We start from the raw sequence: 19,730 nt of genomic DNA, 5'->3' as shown, positions 1-19,730 counted from the left end.
TGCAGGACTTTTTCCAAAAAAATTCTAATAATACTAAAAATACACGAGAGGGAACACTATTTCAGCACTGTTGTTTCTTTATTCATTCTTTGCCTTTTATGTCCGTCAACCATTTGCTTTGTGTTCTTAAGTGAGTTTATTCTTAAATATCGCCACTGTTCTTATCTCCATAGCCTTAGTGGCTAATTTTAACCTTCTGCTCAGTCTTAAAGTTTCAGCCCTCATTCCCAGCCCTTGCTACAAGCATAGATAACCACACTTTAATCATTTTCGTCATTTATTTTTACAGAGTTGATGGCAGTGATGCACAAAGTGTAACAGAAGTGGGTTGTTCTGTTATCAAACTATAAACCTGTTTTAAATGGTAGATTTTGAACTCTCTTTGACCCTAGTTGGTTTGGTTTTCTTAGTATCAGCGTCAGTCCCACAGTTGCAGGACTCTGTCTTCCCCTCTGGTTGCTCAGTGCTAGCATAACTCACACTGGCACTGCCAACATGGTTTTGAGGTTTCTTCTTCCAGCATACATAGATGATGAGCATTACACACAGCACACAAACAGAAGCTAAAATGTAGATAACTATAGCCTGAAACCAGTTTACCCCACCCACCTCTGACATCTTAACATGGTACTGGATCACCGCCTTCTTGTGCTCTCTGCCTTTAACTACTTCCACTGTCTCACAGGTGTAAATGCCTTCATCAGTGAAGGAAGGTGTTAAAACGAGTCCCTGGCTGAGCAGAATGTGTCGGGGACCGGGCTCAAGGATTTTACCAGAGAAGCTCCAGCTGATGGGGAGATTGGCATCAGGGGAGCAGGGGAGGAACTGTGCGACGTCAGCTGTGAGGTGGATGTCGGTAATCTGCATCGATACTGCTGGAGAAGCGAAAACAGCCATTAAAATTATCCTACTTTTCTCCTCGCTAAGGTAAATGTGTGTAAAGAGCTTTATGTGGGGAATACTTGCAATGAGAGCTTGGGCACATTGTAGCATCACCATCAATAAGGTTCTGGATCCTGCCACAAATGAATTAAATTCTCTGATTATAAACGTAGCACATAATGAACATGTCTTGGTTAGTGTGACATACATGGAGAAGTTTGAAGCACCAGCAACAGCAGCACACAGGCCTTTGAGGTGGTCCCAGCCACAGTATGGATCTCTGGCTATAAGGCAGTCAGCACAGGATGTGTAGCGGCTGCAGTCCCTCACACTGAGCTGAGCAACAGCAGTTCTAGTTGCGCTGTACAGCTGACCCTGCAGATCATCAGAGTTCAAAGGTTAGCTCCAGGTCCATTTAGTCTACAGACATGTAGCTGTAACCTACGCTTCTAGAGAGCTGAAGGAAGCGAATGGGCTGAGGATCCTGAAACAGCTGCAACTCCTCAATGATTCGCCCTCCATCATCACCAGACCACACCGCCTTCTGCAGCCAACCAGAGTCTAGAGGACAGAACCAGAGGTTAACTCTGGTTTCTACAGGGTAAAGTTTGTAGTTAGCTTGTTTTTTCCTGTTCATTGGTCAATACAGCTGTTGTCCAGTCTGATCCTGCCAACAACGCCAACATGTGTTAAGCCATTAGATATGATCCAGTTACTTACTGTTGCTAATAAACATGACGTTGTGCTGCTCTCCATCCAGAGAGGTTACTTTGTCAACAACAATTTTGGAGAACTGGGCCATAGACCGAACCAGCAGGGGCTTCCCAGTGAGTGGCGTCACCGCTCCCTCCATCAGAGGATGGTTCTTCAGAAACTGCAGGGTTGAGTCTGGGAGGTCATAAGAGGTCTTCACACCACTGGCTCGCATTTCATCATTAATACACTGATAATACAGATCAGAGATCATGTGAGGTGAATAATTTTCTTCACTACCATCTTATATTGTTCTGGTCTTGGTGCTTACTGAACGAGGATAAGGGGAAGGAAATGCTCCTGTGTACGTCACCCAGGTGCCATAAGCAGTCTCGGTCAGAAAGTTCCCCCTGAAAACTTGCCTGATGTCTGACAGCTTGTAGGCGCAGACAGCGGACTGACTGCAGGTACTAGATGGCTCCCTGCAAATTAAGTCCTGTTACTACCAGGTCCAATAAAACATTAACCTGGAGTACTGCACTCTGCCAAAAACTGATTTTGGCTGTAGTTCATTTCATGAACTTATTTACATTAATCTCACTTAATTCATGTGGTTTAGTGATGACAACTTACTTTTTGTGTTCAATAACTTAAAAGTTACATTGAACTAGTTTAAATTAAATTAATGAAATTAAAAGAACATTTTACTTTGACTTTTGTTGAGAATAAATAATTCTGTGTTTTCTTTCTATCACTTTTATCTAGTTGCAAAGCTAAAGGAAATGACACACTAGGGAACGCCCTCTTTAGGGCGTAGCTTAGATAAAGGCTAGGAAAGGAAGTTGCCGACAGCTGCTTGTTGCCATTTTATTCTGTTAGCTCCTAAATGTAGCATGAGAAATAGACCAGCTGTATTTTGGTATTAATAAATCAAATTTATTTATTCAACTCACTGACTCTTCTTCAACCTCATTCATGAAGAACTCAGCATGGAGATGGATAATTCTCCACAAAATGGAGGCCCCAGCGAGGATGTATGGAGGTTAGTGACTGGGAAATTGAGCAGAGCACAGCCGACGCCAAACTCTTGGTTGACCAACAGAAACAAAAGTTAAATAGAACCTTTTATTTGTGCAATTGAATGTAACTAAATTGAGAGGATTGGTGTCTGAAGTGTTCTGTTCCTAAATTGAAGAGTACAGTGTAGTTTATGGTGAAATAAGGATTTAATGGAAGAAAAGGAAAAAGGTGCATCTGAGTTTCGCATCTCGCATAACCGGCACACCTGACGAGGAGTCGGTCAGCTACAAGGCTAATGCGGAGTATGGACACTCTAATACTCCGGCTTAGAGTATTAGAGACACTCTAAGCCGTCCCTCTGACGTCCCTCTTCAGACGTCAGAGGGACGGCTGAAGGGCAGCTTCGGACGACCATCTAGTTTTATAGAGTTCTTGGGAAGCACTGATACTGATTTTGTGGGATGGTGACTCCAATCAGTTAAAGGAAGTGCAGGCATGCTGACCCCGCCAATCTATCTCCTCTGTGTGCACAACTTGTTTCAGATTGCACATTTCTTATTTCATTACTCAACATGAGCGTGCTGACCTCATGTATCTGAATCTTTTTTAACTTATGCAGAAGCCTTTCCTTTTTTCTGCCTCCAGCTGTGAATTTTGGATGCACAAAAATTCACAGGTTAAACTAATAAAGTTTAACCTTCTTTTGTTGATATTGTAAAGAAGGTTAAACTTTATTAGACCTTAAGCTTGGTTTTGTATTTTTTATTTTAGTTTTCCGAGCCTGAGATAGGTCAGTAAATGCAACGCAGCTCGAGAGAAAAGGCTAGTATCGCGAGATTCGATGTTAATGTTCTGTTGTTCTTATGGCTCTCACCGCTCACTGCCGAACATAGCTAAGTGCTGGCTGTGCCAGAGCTAGAGGCCAGAAGCCACATGGTTCTTACACGAGAACAACTTGGTTGCCGTTGTAACTCATCTATTGCTGGAGGAAGTAAAGTTCATGCAAGAGACCTTTCTTTTTTTGGTCATGTATCTTCACCTACACACATGCCTCAGTCACCCTGGAAACCAAAAGCATAACTGGTGCCAGAAGCGGGATCATCTATAGGACTCTTGTGAGTGAATCCAATCGCAAAGATAATATCCAAGCCCATCCTGAACTAATTACAACTTAAAGACAAGCTACAACTAGCCACTGCCGGTTAAAAGCAAAGAAAAAGCAAGAAAAAAATCGCGCTGAGAGTAATAAAGCTGCTGCAGTGTTACCGCGTAGCACTTCCGGTCCAACCCTTCACAATAAGAGCACAAGCAAAGCTTGCCAACAAAAAAATAAATAAAATAAAATGACAGAGGATTTACAAGGTGCTACAGCAGGCCCTGGAGAGGCGGACACAGCTCCAAAGTGGTTACAAGTTGTGCTGGAAAATCAAAATCAACAAACAAGACACTTTCAAATGATGTTGGCTCCTGTACTTTCACACATAATGGGACAATCAGCTGTACAACAAACCCAAGCATCACGTACTGTTCCTGAGAGGAGTGATGACTTAATTCCAATGCATTCTACAAGAGAAGGGCATGCACGTGAAACACATGCCTCTTTGGATATGACAACTAGACCACGTGTTCACGCTCCTTTTGCAGCTCAGCTGGAGGTTATAAATCAAAGATCATGAAGCTCTGGCCCAGTGAGACGAACAACCACCCCTGGACCTGACCCAGGACACAGAGACACTAGGGACAGTGAACCTGAGGTCCCACACACTTTTACCTACCATGATGAAAGAAGGCAAAATAATACTGGAGGCTATTATAACAACTGGTCAAAGCTTCAGAGGCTTAAATTAGCCACATATGATGGAGATGAGGATTGGGACTCTTTCCTGATGCCGTTCAAACGCCAAGCCAGGAAACACGGATGGAGTGCTGCTGAACGAGTGGACAGGCTGCACGAGTGTCTGAGGGGAGCTGTAGTACGCTACGTCTGCTCATTACCAGAGCGCACAAGGGAAGATTATCTTCTCTTAGTGGAACAACTCACTCAACGCTTTGGAAAAAAAGACCCTCCCACAACAGTAAGAAGAAGACTGGGAGAACTTTGACAGGGGCGGGAGACATCAGCTGAGTTTGCAGAGGAGATTAGACGCCTGACCACCCTTGCATAATCCAGGGGTAGATCTCCAGCTGCAGGACCAATTAGCAACTGATGCTTTCCTCAAAGGCTTAAGAAACCAGAAAGTGGCATACAAACTCATGAATCGTGACCCAAGCTCCTTTGTAGAGGCTCAAAAGTTTGTGGAGGCTCATGAGCATAACTTTAGAGCTACTGTGGGTCGGAACACGGAAGTAAAAAACAGCAAGGCACATTTCATGGGTTGATGAGGGGGACATGTGTGATGACAGTGCAACAATGTCCCACAGGGTCAGGGCTCCCCAGTATGTCACAGCTGACCAGTTTGATGCACTGGCAGAACAAGTGAAGACCTTTGTTAGCACCATGGGGAATCTACAGCTCCAGGTTGCCAATTTACAGCCCATAAGCGTCGTATCCCAAAACTCCAAGGCAGCCCATAGCTCTGCACCAGAGAGAAAACAAAATTACCAGCACATGCAGCCCAGCAGAGGGCGTTCTCAAACTCCAAGTCCAAATCGTGGAACAACTGGCCCGTGTTTTAAGTGTGGAGAGACAGGACATCTTAAGAAGGACTGCATTAGGGCTCCCAGTCCTGTGACTGCAAGACACAATAGTGACAAGTATATAGACAACCCACTGAAGTCAAATAGAACCACAGCCTCAGATTCCCAACTACAAGGCAGACAGGTTGGCTGCACTGAAAAGAGGGGTGAGAGTCTGCAAATTCTTCTGACCCTAGATGGTATCCCAACCCAGGCCGTAGCTGATACTGGAGCTCAAACGACTGTGATATCAAGAGGAGCTGTATCAGAGAATCCTGAACGGTAACTCTGCACCTACAGACCTACACCATACATACCTACTAAATGCAGGAGTTGAAGATGGCATGAAAGCTAAACATGGACTCACAGTGACCTTCCAGATTGGGTCCAAATCCATAGCCTGGGAAGTGCATGTAGCCCCTATAAGAGACTCTGTCCTCCTTGGATTGGATCTGATGAAGGCCCATGATGCTGTCATCTATACCCCAGGCAGTTTTCATTGGGGATGAATTGGTCCCCTCAAAAATTGTGCGAAATGATGGATCAGACTACTGTGTGGCTAGAGTAACTCTGGAAAGAACCTCAATCATCCCAGCCAAATCTGAATGTGTCGTTTGGGGTGAAGTGGAGGATTCACAGCCAGGGGTTATGGCATTATTGGAACCCTTGAACATTGCAAATAATGTAGCCTCTGGAAGCGTTGTTGTCACCATGAAGCCAAAGGTCCCAATCAGAGTCTGCAATTTTTCAACCAAGAGAGTGGTTCTACAGAGAGGAGTATGTCTTGGACTCCTAGTTGAAGTTTATCCTCTACCCCCATTTGCACCAAAATCAAATGCAATGCCTGCACCATCACTGGTGGTTGGGAGAGTAGCAACAATCTCTGACATTGCTGAGCACCTCCAAAGTTTGGTGGCTACCATAAGTGAGACCCTCAGTGAGGAGCAACAGCGATTCATTCAGCTACTCCTCACATACCAATCCATCTTTGCTAAAAGTGACTCTGACCATGGCTACTTATCCGCTGTATCTCACAAAATTGATACTGGGTCTGCCAGACCTGTGCGTCAACCTGTGAGAAGAACCTCTCTTGGATTTCAAAGCGAGGAGGAAGCACATCTTAAATAAATGCTGGCAGAGGGCGTAATCACACCATCAACATCTGAGTGGGCCTCGCCAGTGGTCCTAGTTCGAAAAAAGGATGGAGGAGTAAGATGGCGCTTAGATTACCGCTGTCTGAACAATCTAACAAAAAAGGATGCTTATCCATTAACTCAGATAGAAGAATGTCTTGATGTTGTGGGTGGAGCCACAATATTCTCCACTCTCGACCTCCAATCAGGCTATTGGCAGATTGCAGTGAATAGTAAAAATCGAGAAAAGGCGGCATTCATCACCAAATGGGGCCTTTATGAATACACTCGAATGCCATTTGGACTATGCAATGCTCCAAGTACGTTTCAGAGAGCAATGGAGCTCGTTCTCAGGGGCCTTCAGTGGGAAACTCTTCTCATCTACCTGGATGATGTCATTGTCATTGGAAATGGAGTAGACCAAAGTTTGAATCGGCTCAAGCAGGTTTTCCAGGGGTTCCAAAGCTATGGATTAAAGCTAAAACCATCAAAATGTCATCTGCTGCAGGAAGAAGTTCTCTTCTTGGGTCACATTGTGAGTGGCAAAGGAATCAGTCCAAATCCAGACCTCATAAAGGATGTACAGCAGTGGAACTCCCCCAATAATTTGCAGGAGCTACAAACCTTTCTTGGGCTGTGTAACTACTACTGGAAGTTTGTACCCAATTTTCCAGAGCTGGCAAGCCCCCTCCATACTCTTCTCAAAAAGGGGACAGTGTTCCTATGGACTGATGAGCAGCAGTCTGCATTTATGAGGCTCAAAGAGAAACTGACCACTGCACCAGTGTTGGGGTATCCCCAAGCTGAAGGGAAGTTCATTCTGGATACGGATCCCTCAAACAACAGTGTTGATGCTGTTTTGTCACAAGTACAATGGGGAGAGGAACGAGTTCTGAGCTATGCTAGTAGCCGCCTTTCACCAGCTCAACAGAGGTATTGTGTCACTCGTGAATTACTTGCTGTTGTTCGTTTCACATGGCAGTTTCGCCACTATCTACTAGGTAGAAAGTTTCTACTTAGGACCGACCATGGCAGTCTCACCTGGCTTTTTAGATTCAAATGTCCTGAAGGACAACTAGCCTGATGGCTTGAAGAATTAAGCCAGTATGACTTTCAGATTGAACATAGAGCTGGCAAACAACATGGTAATGCAGATGCCATGTCGAGGATGCCAGGAGAAAAGGTGGAGAACTGTGACTGTTACCAGGCAGGGATTAACCTGTCAGATCTTCCATGTAAAGGGTGCAGGTACTGCCAAAAAATTCACATCCAGTGGGCCAAGTTTGAAGATGACATGGATGATGTTGTGCCTCTAGCCATAAGGTGCATCCAGCCCAGAAGCAGCACCAGTAATGGTGATCAGCCATCTGTGCTCCTACCAGAAAGGCCAGAAGTCAATTGGCTTGAATCCCTTAGTCCTGAGCAACTGACAACACTCCAGAAAGCAGGTCCTGTTCTCACTGCTCTTCACAAATGGAAAGAAACAGGGACACTTCCTACCAAAGATGAAGTGGCGCTGGAAAGCCCTGCAGTGAGAAAGTTCTGGCTCTGTTGGCCTCAAGTCACACTGAGGCAAGGAGTGCTCTATTACTCCTGGGAGAGAACTGGAGACCAGCGTCCAAACTTGCTGTTATTAGTTCCCTCGTCTATGCAGAAAGAAGTCCTGGAATCGTGCCATAACCCTCCATACTCTGGCCATCTAGGAGAAGCCAAAACCCTAGAGCGTGTGCATCAGAACTACCATTGGTTCGGCATGGGTGGAGATGTTCACCTGTTTGTCAAGAGATGCCCACACTGTAGTGCATGGAAGATCACAGGTCGAGCGAAGAGAGTAAAACTGCAAAGCTACCAAGTTGGAGCACCTTTGGACCGTCTACATCTTGATATCTTCGGGCTATTCCCCATGTCCAGCACTGGGAACAAATACATTCTTGTTATTATTGACCAGTTCATAAGATGGGTTGAAGCTTTTCCTGTTCTTGATCAAAGTGCTGAAAAGACTGCAAGGAAGCTAGTCTATGACTTTATTGCCAGGTTTGGAGCTCAATTCGAGCTACACGCAGATCAAGGTCATAATTTTGATAGCTCCCTGTTTCGGAATGTATGCAAGCTCATACAGATCACTAAGACCAGGACTACCCCTTACTATCCCTCCTCCAATGGACAAGCAGAACGGTTCAATAGGACCTTATTGCAGATGCTTCAATGTTATGTGAACCAGGACCAAAAGAACTGGGACGAACAACTACTCACAGCAGCTTATCGCAGCTCACAACACACAGTGACAGGGTTCACACCCAGTCCACCAACCACAAGACATCCAGTCTGGCAATGCAAAACTCAAGGTTGATGCACTGGAAGCTGCAGATTTCCTCTACAGCCTGGAAGAAAGCTTTAAAAAAGCACAGGACGGGCGTGCCGTGGTGGCGGAGGGGTTAGCATGACCCACATTCAGGCAAAACGTAGCCTCGACGGGGCTGTCGCGGGTTTGACTCCTGGACCCGACGACGTTTACCGCATGTCTTCCCCCCTCTCCTTCCCCCTTTCCTGTCAGTCTACTTTGAAAAAGGGACACTAGAGCCCACAAAAAGAGACCCCTTGCGGGGAGATAAAAACAAAACAAAACAAAACACATGACCTGGCAAGAGACCACCTTCGCACTGCACAAGAGCGGCAGAAATTTTACTTTTAATTTTACTTCAATGTGGGGATGAATATAATGGAACAGGAGCAATCAGAATTCAGCCTTGGCTTAAAGTACTAAAGCACAGGAATGGCTTCATGTGCAACAGGAATAAATTGGACATGATGAAATCTTATAACTATGTCATGATTTCAGCCCTTCAGCTCTACCTCGACTGTGCTGATTACTCATTACCCTCATCTGCACTGTGCTGCTCCCTATTTAAACAGTTGCTCATCACCAGCTCAGTGCAAGATCGTCTGTTGCCACTGTCACAGCTTCCAAGCCTTGTCTCATGTTCCAAAGTTTTCTAGTTTTCTGATCCTGCCTGTTTTTTGACAACAGATCTTTGCCTAATCCTTCTGCTGTTGGAAGTCCTGTTGCTGAACCCTGCCTGTCTCTGACCCTGCCTTCTGGTTACTGGATTTTCATTGCCTGAGACCCTCCCGTGCACGACCCTGGACCGTTTCATGACTCAGCCTCTGGTTGGTGGATTTTATCCCTGTCTTCTGTTTATCCCCTGAGCCCCCCCAGACCTCCCATTGTCCACTCACCCAACCCTCCCCCTGCTGGACTCCTGACCCCTGTGGATCCCCCATCCCTGACCCACCAGTGTAACCACACCCTTCTACATTATTATTTTTGTAATAAAACTTTTGGTGAACCATCCCCTTGTTTTGGATTCTGGCTGATTTTGCTTTTAACGTTACAGTATGATCTCGCCAGTATGAACCCACAGCCAAATCTTGATTGGTGTTCAAAGGTAGAGGGTGCTATTACTGGCCTAGAAAGAAATATCCAGGAACCTTTACACAGACTTTCTTCTCTAAGGGATTCCCAAGCCCAAGCTAGGCCCTCAGTTACACAGCCACTTCCCCTTACAGTCACTCCCACGGTTAACGCTAACAACAAACCTAAGATTCCCCCCAGAGCATTTTGATGGGGATCCTGAACAATGCAGACCTTTTTTAACCCAGTGTTCTCTGCTTTTTTAACTCCAGCCCTCTGCCTTCTCTTCTGAACGGGCCAAGGTGGCCTATACCATCTCTCTACTGTCTGGTAAGGCTAAGCTGTGGGGAACATCTGAGTGGGAGAATGCTGCTGACAGCTGTGACTCATTTTTTTAATTTTCTGATGAGATGAAGAGGGTTTTTGATCCTATCCATCCTGAGAGGGAGGCTGTCAGAAGACTGTTTTCTCTCAAGCAGGGATTTCCACCTGTTACTGATTGATGAGTACATCATCAATTTCCATGCCTTGAAGTCCAGTTGTCTTTGGAATAATTAAGCCATGTTTGACGTTTTTTACCAGGATCTGTCAGATGATATCAAGGATGAGATTGCCTCCCGAGACCCTCAAGGCCTTAGAAAGGCTTGCCACGCGAATTGACCAACTCCTTCATGAACGAAAGAGGGAGAGGTCTTCATCTAATTATCAAGGAAGGGTCCCAACTGTCCAGGTCAGTCCATGCAGCAAGCCCCAAGACTTCATGCTTCCCCCTGTTAGCACGGAGGAGCCCAGGCAGTTAGGTAGGACCATGTTCTCTGCTGAAGAGAGGGAGAGGAGGTTCAGAAATCCCCTATGTTTCTACTGCGGAGAGAAGAACCATCTAGCTCTTAACTGTCCGTCAAAAGGACAGGCTCAGTAAAGCTCGGGGGGTCTTTGCTGAGCCCTATCCTCAGATCTCAGAACCCTCCCCACAATCAGTGCACCATCAGATTCCCTGACTCTCCTGAAGGGAAGGAAGTTCCTGTTTTCATTGATCCTGGGGCTGATGCTGACTTTATGGATGTCAGCCTAGCTCATAGGCTCGCACTGGAGTTGGAACTTCTTGAGTAACCACGTGAGATTTTTGCTACTGATGGGCATCTCATTGATCAAATAACTCACTGCACTAATTCTGTTTCTGTACCGATTTCAGGAAACCACCACGACAGGACCACGTTTCTGCTGACCAGGTCTCAAGAGATTCCGGTGATTCTGGGATGCCCTTGGCTCATCAAACACAGTCCAGTCATTAATTGGTTAACAGGTGAGGTTCAGTCTTGGGGATCATCTTGCTCAACTTCTTATTTGAGGGAAGCCCCTATCATGACATCTCCTTGTGAGATCAACCATGATTACCCAGATTTGTCTAGGGTCCCTAAGGTCTATCATGATTTGTGTGAGGTATTTAACAAGTCGAAAGCCACTTCTCTGCCTCCCCATAGAGAGTACAACTGTACCATTGACCTTCGTTCTGGATCCTCCCCACCTAGGGGCAGATTGTATTCCATTTCTGGCCCTGAAAGAGGGGCAATGGAGGATTACATTTCTGATGTCCTCAAGGCAGGACTAATCAGAAAGTCTTCTTCCCCAGCAGGTGCAGGATTCTTCTTTGTGGGCAAGAAGGATGGGTCTCTTAGACGATGCATCAATTATTGAGGCCTTAACTAAATTACAGTTAAGAACAGGTACCCTCTGCCTCTCATGACTTCTGCGTTTGAGCTCCTTCAAGGTAGTACTGTTCACTAAACTGGGTCTGCATAATGCCTACCATCTGGTCCGCATAAGAGAAGATGAATGGAAGACAGCTTTCAACACCTCTTCAGGGCATTATGAATACCTGGTCATGCCCTTTGGGCTCACCAATGCCCCAGTCGTTTTCCAGGCATTGGCAAATGATGTTTTAAGGGACATGTTTAACAGATTTGTTTTGTATACCTTGATCACATCTTGATTTTTTCAAAGGAGCTATCAAGCATGTTCGTGAGGTTCTTCTTAGGCTTCTCCAAAACAAGCTATTTGTTAAGGCTGAGAAGTGTGCATTTCATCAATCACCTGTATCCTTTCTGGGTTTTGTCATTGCTCCTGGCAGGATTAACATGGATCCATCTAAAGTGGCAGCAGTCTTGGAATGGCCTGAACCATCCAGTATGAAGGAGCTTCAACGGTTTCTTGGGTTTGCCAATCTTTAACGAAGTTTTATCAAGGATTATAGTTCTGTGGCTGCCACTCTTTACCATCTCACTACAGCCAAGACTGAGTTCAAGTGGTCTTCAGAGGCCAAAGAAGCCTTTGGTAAGCTAAAACATCTCTTCACCTCTGCTCCCATTCTGCGTCTTCCAGATCCATCTAACCCTTTTGTGGTGGAGGTTGATGCCTCGGACACTGGGGTCGGCGATGATGCCAGGTGACATCCTTGTGTCTTTTATTCTCGCCGGCTCTCTGCCTCCGAGAGAAACTATGACATTGGAGTCAGAGAACTGTTGGCTATCAAACTAGCATTGGAGGAATGGAGACACTGGCTCGAAGGGTCCATGCAACCTTTTACTGTGTGGACAGACCATAAGAACTTGGAATACCTCAAGTCTGCCAAGAGACTGAACCCACGCCAAGCTAGATGGGCTCTATTTTTTAGCAGATTTGACTTCACCCTGGCCTATCGACCAGGCAGCAAGAATGTCAAACCAGATACCCTTTGAAGACTTCATCAGCCTTCTGTCTGTCCTTCTGATTCTGTTGACCATGACTACATCCTTCCCTCCAAGACCAGGCTAGCTCTTACCAGTATTGAGATCTTGCTCAAAAGGGGTCATCAGAAACTCCTGATCCCTGTGGATCCCCCACCCCTGACCCACCAGCCTGTGTAAATGTCTGGCAGAACCAGCGGATGGGCAGGGCCGTAAAGTGGGGGGACCAATGGCCCTGTTCTGGCGCCTATGGGAACGACACACAGCTGGGAACAATCAAGGGGTAGACAGGAGAAAACAGAGACTCAATAGACACAGAAACCTAAAATAAACACACAGAAAAACTCTAATTCTCACAAAAAGATCTATTCCAGGCCAAATTGTATGTGAAAAATTGGCTACCAAATATTATAAAGGAATTGGAATTAAAACTCAGGTGTTGCTGACAAATTGTTTGGACAATAGAGAAACTAAATTATAATTTTAGACATCAAAATTTTGGGCCTGATTGCACCACCAAAACACTGGATGTAGCCCAATAGGGGGAGGAGTCCCTGTGACCTGACGACATCACTACACTATCCAGTGAAGAAACAATGAATTAATATAGACTATCAGCATTTTATTGTGCTGATAGGTTTTCTTCCTTGTAACTTCTAAATTAGCCAATATTTTCAAAATGAACAAGCAATCCTGGTTTAGAACGACATTAAGACAGAAACACCAAGAATCTGCAGGGTGTACTGGATATATGATGTGTGAAGAAGGACAAGATTCCAGGTGACAGCTGGAAGGAGCGGTCCGCTAGATAGCTTAGAATACACATGGACATACTTAATGATTGTTGTGGGGTGATATTTATATCCAGACTTCAGACAAGTTAATGTTTTTGGATTTATGGAAAACAAACCGTTTCAACAACCTACGTGTTGAAAACCTGAGACTTGACTTACGTGATCAAGGTGAATGTTGCGTAGAAGATGCTGTTGGTCACGTTATTTTCATCTTGGAGAAAAAAGACGTCCTGCACCAGGGATGCTGAACCTTCATCTCCAAACGGGCAGTCCAGACGGGCTTTCAGGAAAGAAGTCCACTTTTTCTGCAAAATTCTCAATCCTCCCAAGTCGCTCTGAATCCGCACAAATGTCAGACTTTAATACTGATTCATGTGGTGTTTCAAAGGAAGTTTAACATTTAGAGACGTACTTTACACACTCGTGCAACTCTTGACAGTCGCAAGTTGCTGTGTTGATCCTTGATTTCGATCTCTGTGAGGAACAAGAACACGTTGTCGTCCTCGTTGTTGTTTGAATGTTTGCTGATTTCAGCAAATTTCATGGAAATCATGTTGGGTCCTGATATCAAATCATTTAAAATGTGTTGTTAGGTTTGACAAGAAGATTTCAAAGTTAAAGAACCTTTAACTGGGTCAAGCGGCCACCTCACCATTGAGCCAAGACCATATTGGTTCAGTCCTCAAGGTATTCCTCCCATGTCTTTGGAAAGACTTTACTGTTCCCAGGAAGTTTATAGAACCAGCGGTATATAACGTGTTTCCTGTTGAGAACAGAGGAAAAGTTTGAAGTAAATCATTACAAAAATATTCCTTCAGTATGAGTGGGATCCACTGAAATCACAAATCCTGTTCTGGATAGTATGAGCCATGTTTAGGTACAGCTTCAAAATGTGAGCAAGAGGTAAAAGGAATTAAACTCAAACAGGCTCTTTATCAGATGATTAAAAGTCTAAAACCCTAAAAGGGAAAACCTTTGCATAAATCCAGCATTATGCTGTCATGACCTCCTGAAGACAAAAAGACTTCCTGTCTTGGCGAACAAGGAATCTCTATCACTGGAGACGTCGGACACAGTAAGGCTGTTTTCCCACCTGAGAGCCTGGTAAACTCGGATGGATTACAGACCAAAACTGCAACATTTTTTCTGACCATCAGCTGATGCGATTAATTTTCACACCAAACTGTCAAACAAACCAAACTCTCTGAGCAACCTAGTGATGAGTATCAATATTAGTTGGCAAAGATTTCCTCTCTGATTCTCACCTTTTCTGCTCCCGTATTTAAGCATGGGGATAAAAATCATTGTACCAACCATTCACCATGGAGGCAAAGTTTTCGTTGGGGTCAAAGGGAACTTTCCCCCTGCCATTCTGGAAACTGTCTTCCATGGTCACATTTCCTTCTTCAAACATCTGAAAAAATATTCAATATTTGTGATAATTTAGAAATTATACTTCTAATTCTTCCTACACAATAAATACCCAGTAAATGGTTCTGGTATTGCAGGACAACAACTCCAGCCTTATTTATGGGAGGAACGTACCAGGTGTGTGCAGGTAGGGTTGAATGCTTTGGTTCCACAAACCAGAATTCTGCCATCATCCAGAGTGTGCATCATCCTGATGTAGTTGTCACATTCCTGTTAGAAGAACAGCTATTTCTCCAGACTATTTTAAGAAGAGGGAGAACATATGACATTTCTTTATTTTAATGTGCTGTAGTGTACCTCGATGCTCTTGCCTTTCACCTTACACAGGGCTTTTTCTTTAGAGGTCACCGTCCAGTTAACCTGACAAAAAGACAAATCAGGAAGTCAACATGTTTATGGGGAGATGTTTGTGAAATTCCTACATGAGGTATGAATATAAAAAGAGGAATATCTATCATAAGGGGCACATTTTGTAAAGATTCACAGTAAAGATTTGACAGCAATAATTTGCGTAATTTAGTCTGCAGGAAGAAGAAAAATAAGTTCAACCTGGAGAGACTCACACACACACAGAAAGAATAGGTATTAAAAGGTTTTAATTGACAAATGAAAATCTTTGGCACTCAGACACAGGAGGAAACGTGGCAATGGAAACCTCTGACAGAAAGAATGACCCACTCTGTATGAAGATTAGAGAATTCATTTTTATTTGTTTAAACATAAATAGTTTGAAATATTTATTTATTTATTAATAAATAAAAGACTAAATAACATAAATAAGACTTTATTTACTGACTTTAAGAAGTGAATAAAACTACAGAGGTTTATAGAAGAGTGAGATTGGGCATATCTGCTGAGGCAAGGATTAGGTATGCTTAGGTCGAAGAGGAGAAATGGACTGCGAGAGTCTGTGAAGCGAGTAAAAGATTGTGAGACTGCAAGGCCTTGATTGACGGACATGGTGTTCTCTGTGTTTCCTGTGCTCGACCCTTGTTTTCAGATTTTGGTTACTGTTTGACATTAAAGAAGGACCTTATTTTACCTCAACCTGGATTCGAATCGGGTTGCGCTTCATCAAAACCACAATTCATGACAAAGAGGAGATCTGAGACTGAGAGTTCACGGACGCAGACAGCTTTTCAGCTGGAAGTGAGGCTGCTATGAACTCAGAGTCTCGAGTGAAGCCTAGAAACTCCGGTGGTTTTCTCCTTGGACAAAGCAATCCCTACATGATGAAACAATTATTGGAGAATACAAAAGAAGGTCCAGGGGGATGATTGAGGAGGAAGTCGAGCAGGTGCAGGACTGAGGGTAGGTTACAGATGTTGAGCAGAATCCAACAGAGGGCTTTGAAGAGGCTATTGAAGAGGCAAGGACTACTAATGCACCCAAAGGTGAGCCTGACTGTGAAGTAAAAACAGTTATTCCATTTTGCTCCCAACAAGTGCCACTAAGAAGGGTGCACAGGCATGACCTTAAAGGTATGGGTTTACAAGCCAAGCACCTCGACCCGTGATTTTTATGAGGGATGATTGATGGAAACATAGTACAATGAGAATGGGGGGTTTGGGAATGAGAGAGTTAATGGTCAGATGTGGGTTGGAATGAGGATGAGCCAATTCTTTCCAGAGTACTTGAGAGTAGGGATGCCTAACAGGCTAACATGGAAGAGGGAGGAGGGAGAAAACTTAAAAGAACTAATCATATAACTCTGGGAAACCTCCCGCTGAAGTAATCCAGTCGCAACCTCCAGCTTGCGGTGTACAGACTGGAGATTGGGGCACACTACGGTGACAAAGGTGGAGAGGGCACACTGATGTTGAAACCTTGAGACACCCCGGGAAGCAGGAAGTTGACAAAAGAACAATCTCAATGGGGCCTGAGGAGAAAAGCTAATTCCGGGATGATAATGGGGTCAGGAAACAGAAAATCAAGTCCTGGATCCGGGGCGGCCCTTGCAGGATGGACGGTGAGGACAGACTGACTTAGGTTGTGCTTCCTTGAACAGGCTGCAGATATGAAGAAAATTACAAAATGGAAATGAACAGGAGCTTTCATTAAAGTAAGTATAAATGGGGGTTTTATTAAAGACCTGAACTCTTCTTCCACGGCAATCCATGAGTTGATGGTTAGAAGAGGCCAAACGTTGATGTCGGACAGGAGGAGTAGGAAGCAGCAGAATGGGAGCAGAGTGAACTTTGATAGCCGACAGAGCTGCAGGAGGAACAGGAGACAGCTTGGGAGAGCATGATGAGAATTGTCGGTATCAAGAACAGACCAATCTAAGCAAACACCAGATTGAGATTGAACTTAAGTGGCTTTAGAAGCAAAAGCTTTGTGATAATGGTAAAAAAATGGAACAATTGTACTTAACATGCAGGTCAAATAAGTGACAAATAAGCATCCAGCTCCACCCTATGATTGGGATAGATGGAGTAGAAGACAATAGACGGAGCGGTGGTTGGAACCGGGAAAGAACGAGGGCAGCCAAGGCGGTGTTTGGCAGGAGGATTGGAGGATTTTTTCAAGTGCTTGCCAGATGCCAATGAAGCAAGAGGAGGAGGCAGAAGAGGAGACGGGGATGAGTCCTGAATGGAGAGAAGGGTGGCAATGTTGGTCAGCTGAGGAGCGTCCAGGTCGGAAAAATCTACCGATCATAGTATGGAACAGGGAAAGGGTCGATCGGGGCAGACTGCCAAATGAGTGCTCCCGTAAGGTGGGGAAGGAGGAGAGGGACCAAGAACCTCGAAGATGAAATAGTCAGAATCGAATTTGGACATGGTAGCAGACAATGAATGGTCAAAGCTCGGCCGAGGAACGGGTGAAGATGAGATGCTGGACCTTATCAAGGGCAAGATCCTTGATGATTAGCGATGAGGAGACGATCGGCACAGATAGGCTGTGATCAATGCACATGACGATGATGCCCATGTTTTCCTGCCATGACAAGCTAAATAACTCAAATTCTTACAGTTAATTATTGACTGTGCAATTCCAAAAACACTATAGTCTCCTTTTGCATTTTGTGTATTTTCATTGACATTTCACCACCCAAGCCCAGTTCCTACCTCGCTGGTTTTTACAGTGATGTCATCCAAACTGAGCGTGATGACCTTTCCTCTGGCTCCGACGAAGAGCAGACCGATGTCTTCTCTGACCAGCAGGGAGCTCAAACCGTTAAAGTCTGGCTCCTTAAACAGCTTCAGGTTCACATCTGAGTGAAAGAATCCAACCGGCATCCTCAGGCTACTTTTGAAATCAGATATTTACCTCAGTGTGATGTTACTGTATGCCATTCTTAATGTTTTTGACATTGACACTCATGTGGACTCCGTTTATTAATTAGCAGGCATCTGAATTTAGACGACCTTCCTATAATTTATTTAGATATATCACAGTAATGGGGGTAAAAACATGTTCATGCTACATTCGTATTATTTTCATCCTTTTCAAGACGCTAGGGTTTGTGTTTACAATATGACAAAAAGTAGAAAAGTTTATTTGGTGTGAATACAAGAGTCTGGACATTTTACTGTTGTTGCAGGGATGCCTCATGTGATAGGATTGTGTTTTCATGTTTAGGGTTTTACTTCCTTAAATGTTATTTTAATCAGATCGCTTTTATTGATGTGTTAAAATAATTTTATCTGAAAGTTGTTTTTATCTATGCACACACATGCACACATTATATTGGAGCTGATTTCTCAGGGGAACGTCCTCTTTAGGCCATAACTTGGTTAGGTCTCTAAAAAGAGTTTAATCCTGTTGTTCGGGCCACTTTGTGTTTGCTTCCTTCAGGATGCTTGGCAGTGGTCCAGCGCTGAAATGGTAAACTATTTCTCTGTTGTTTTTACGCATCGTCAATACTTATATTTTGCTTTAATAAATTGGACTGTTGATTTTAACTCTGTTTCCTTGGTTATTTGAGACAATCCCTCTCCCAAAAAAAGAGTCCAGGTGAAACACTGACCTGAGAAGAAAACGCTCCGGCGGGGTTTCAGGCTTTGGGCTGATCCTTCGCTCATAATGATCAGGACATAAAGGAGCGCTACCTGACTCTTCATCATGACCTCACAGGAAATGAAGAAGAAACATATTTTCTATGACAGTTGTTATGGAAACAGCAGTTTATTTCCTGTCTTATAGTTGGACATCACAGCTTCTGATAGCTAGAAGATCTCAGCTGAAATGACTCAGAAACATTATGGATTCATAATTTATGAAATGTGTCTCATTTAAATGATCTTATTTTCCTCAGGTTTTTCGATTATCATCTTTTGCATTGGTAAATGATTTACAGCTTAGGTAATACACTTCACAATAAAACATGTAAGTAAGGCTCTGCATTACATTATTTAAAAAGCATGTATGTGTAAGAAGGGCATTCTTGAACATTTCATTTTGTAAAATTAAAAAAGTTGTGATGGCTTACCTGTTATGAGTGATTATGTAGAGGCAACTTACTTCTGATAACCAAAACATGTTTATTTTTAAAAGCAGGGGCTGCATCCTTTGAAGGCCGGATTTGTAGGCCGATTGCTTCGTAGCGTGGCAACAGGGCCTGTCTGAATTCAAAGATTAAAGACTTTTCCAAATGTGTTTCGACATAGCTCTGTGGCTGCTCCAGGTGGTTCGGTGCTACAGCAATGGTATCCTCTGTACTGTAGTGTCCATGACATGTGAACCGGTGAGAGTTGTAGTTTGGGGCATATGGTTTTGATGTGCTGCAGAACTAGACTCTCAAAGCACTTCATAATTACAGGAGCCACCGGACAGTAATCATTCAAACTGATGATGGGAGACTTTTTTGGCTCAGGGATTATTGTTGTTGATTTTAGGCTGGGTGGGATGACTGTCTGAGTCAGGGGGCGGTTAAAGATCGTGGTAAAGATGGGTGCGAGCTGGCAGGCACACGTTCTGAGCACACTTGACAGGTACTTTACAGGCAGAAGCACACTTCTGACAT

The 19,730-nt window shown here is 44.1% G+C and overlaps 1 protein-coding gene across 2 annotated transcripts; it reads right to left on the bottom strand.

Annotated features, from left to right (window-relative positions):
- Positions 1-259: 259 nt before the first annotated feature.
- On the bottom strand, positions 260-19,244 carry LOC114134190 (semaphorin-4E-like). Of its 2 annotated transcripts, XM_028000599.1 has the most exons (15): positions 19,197-19,244; positions 18,735-18,834; positions 17,833-17,978; positions 15,062-15,124; positions 14,879-14,974; positions 14,648-14,747; positions 13,986-14,096; positions 13,746-13,894; positions 13,493-13,668; positions 1,907-2,057; positions 1,603-1,825; positions 1,328-1,443; positions 1,091-1,257; positions 967-1,016; positions 260-875 (listed from the first exon to the last, which is right to left on the bottom strand). In XM_028000599.1, exons 2-15 carry the CDS (start codon positions 18,829-18,831, stop codon positions 358-360), a joined length of 2,163 nt encoding a protein of 720 aa, XP_027856400.1. In that variant the 5' UTR covers positions 18,832-18,834; positions 19,197-19,244; the 3' UTR covers positions 260-357. The 2 variants fall into 2 exon arrangements, with proteins under 2 accessions (XP_027856400.1, XP_027856401.1); XM_028000600.1 differs by lacking the exons at positions 17,833-17,978; positions 19,197-19,244.
- Positions 19,245-19,730: the final 486 nt, after the last annotated feature.

This window comes from Xiphophorus couchianus, chromosome 19 (assembly GCF_001444195.1).
Source record: "Xiphophorus couchianus chromosome 19, X_couchianus-1.0, whole genome shotgun sequence".
In the NCBI taxonomy this organism is placed as follows: Eukaryota; Metazoa; Chordata; class Actinopteri; order Cyprinodontiformes; family Poeciliidae; genus Xiphophorus; species Xiphophorus couchianus.
This window is presented reverse-complemented; position numbering and strand designations above follow the sequence as displayed.

Excerpts from the sequence above, each read along its gene's own strand:
- LOC114134190 (XM_028000599.1), bottom strand. The coding sequence starts at position 18,831 with ATGATGAAGAGTCAGGTAGCGCTCCTTTATGTCCTGATCATTATGAGC. Across the intron at positions 15,125-17,832 it reads TCACTGTAAAAACCAGCGAG|GTTAACTGGACGGTGACCTC; the intron begins GTAGGAACTGGG and ends TCTTTTTGTCAG. Across the intron at positions 1,258-1,327 it reads TCCTTCAGCTCTCTAGAAGC|GGTCAGCTGTACAGCGCAAC; the intron begins GTAGGTTACAGC and ends GATGATCTGCAG.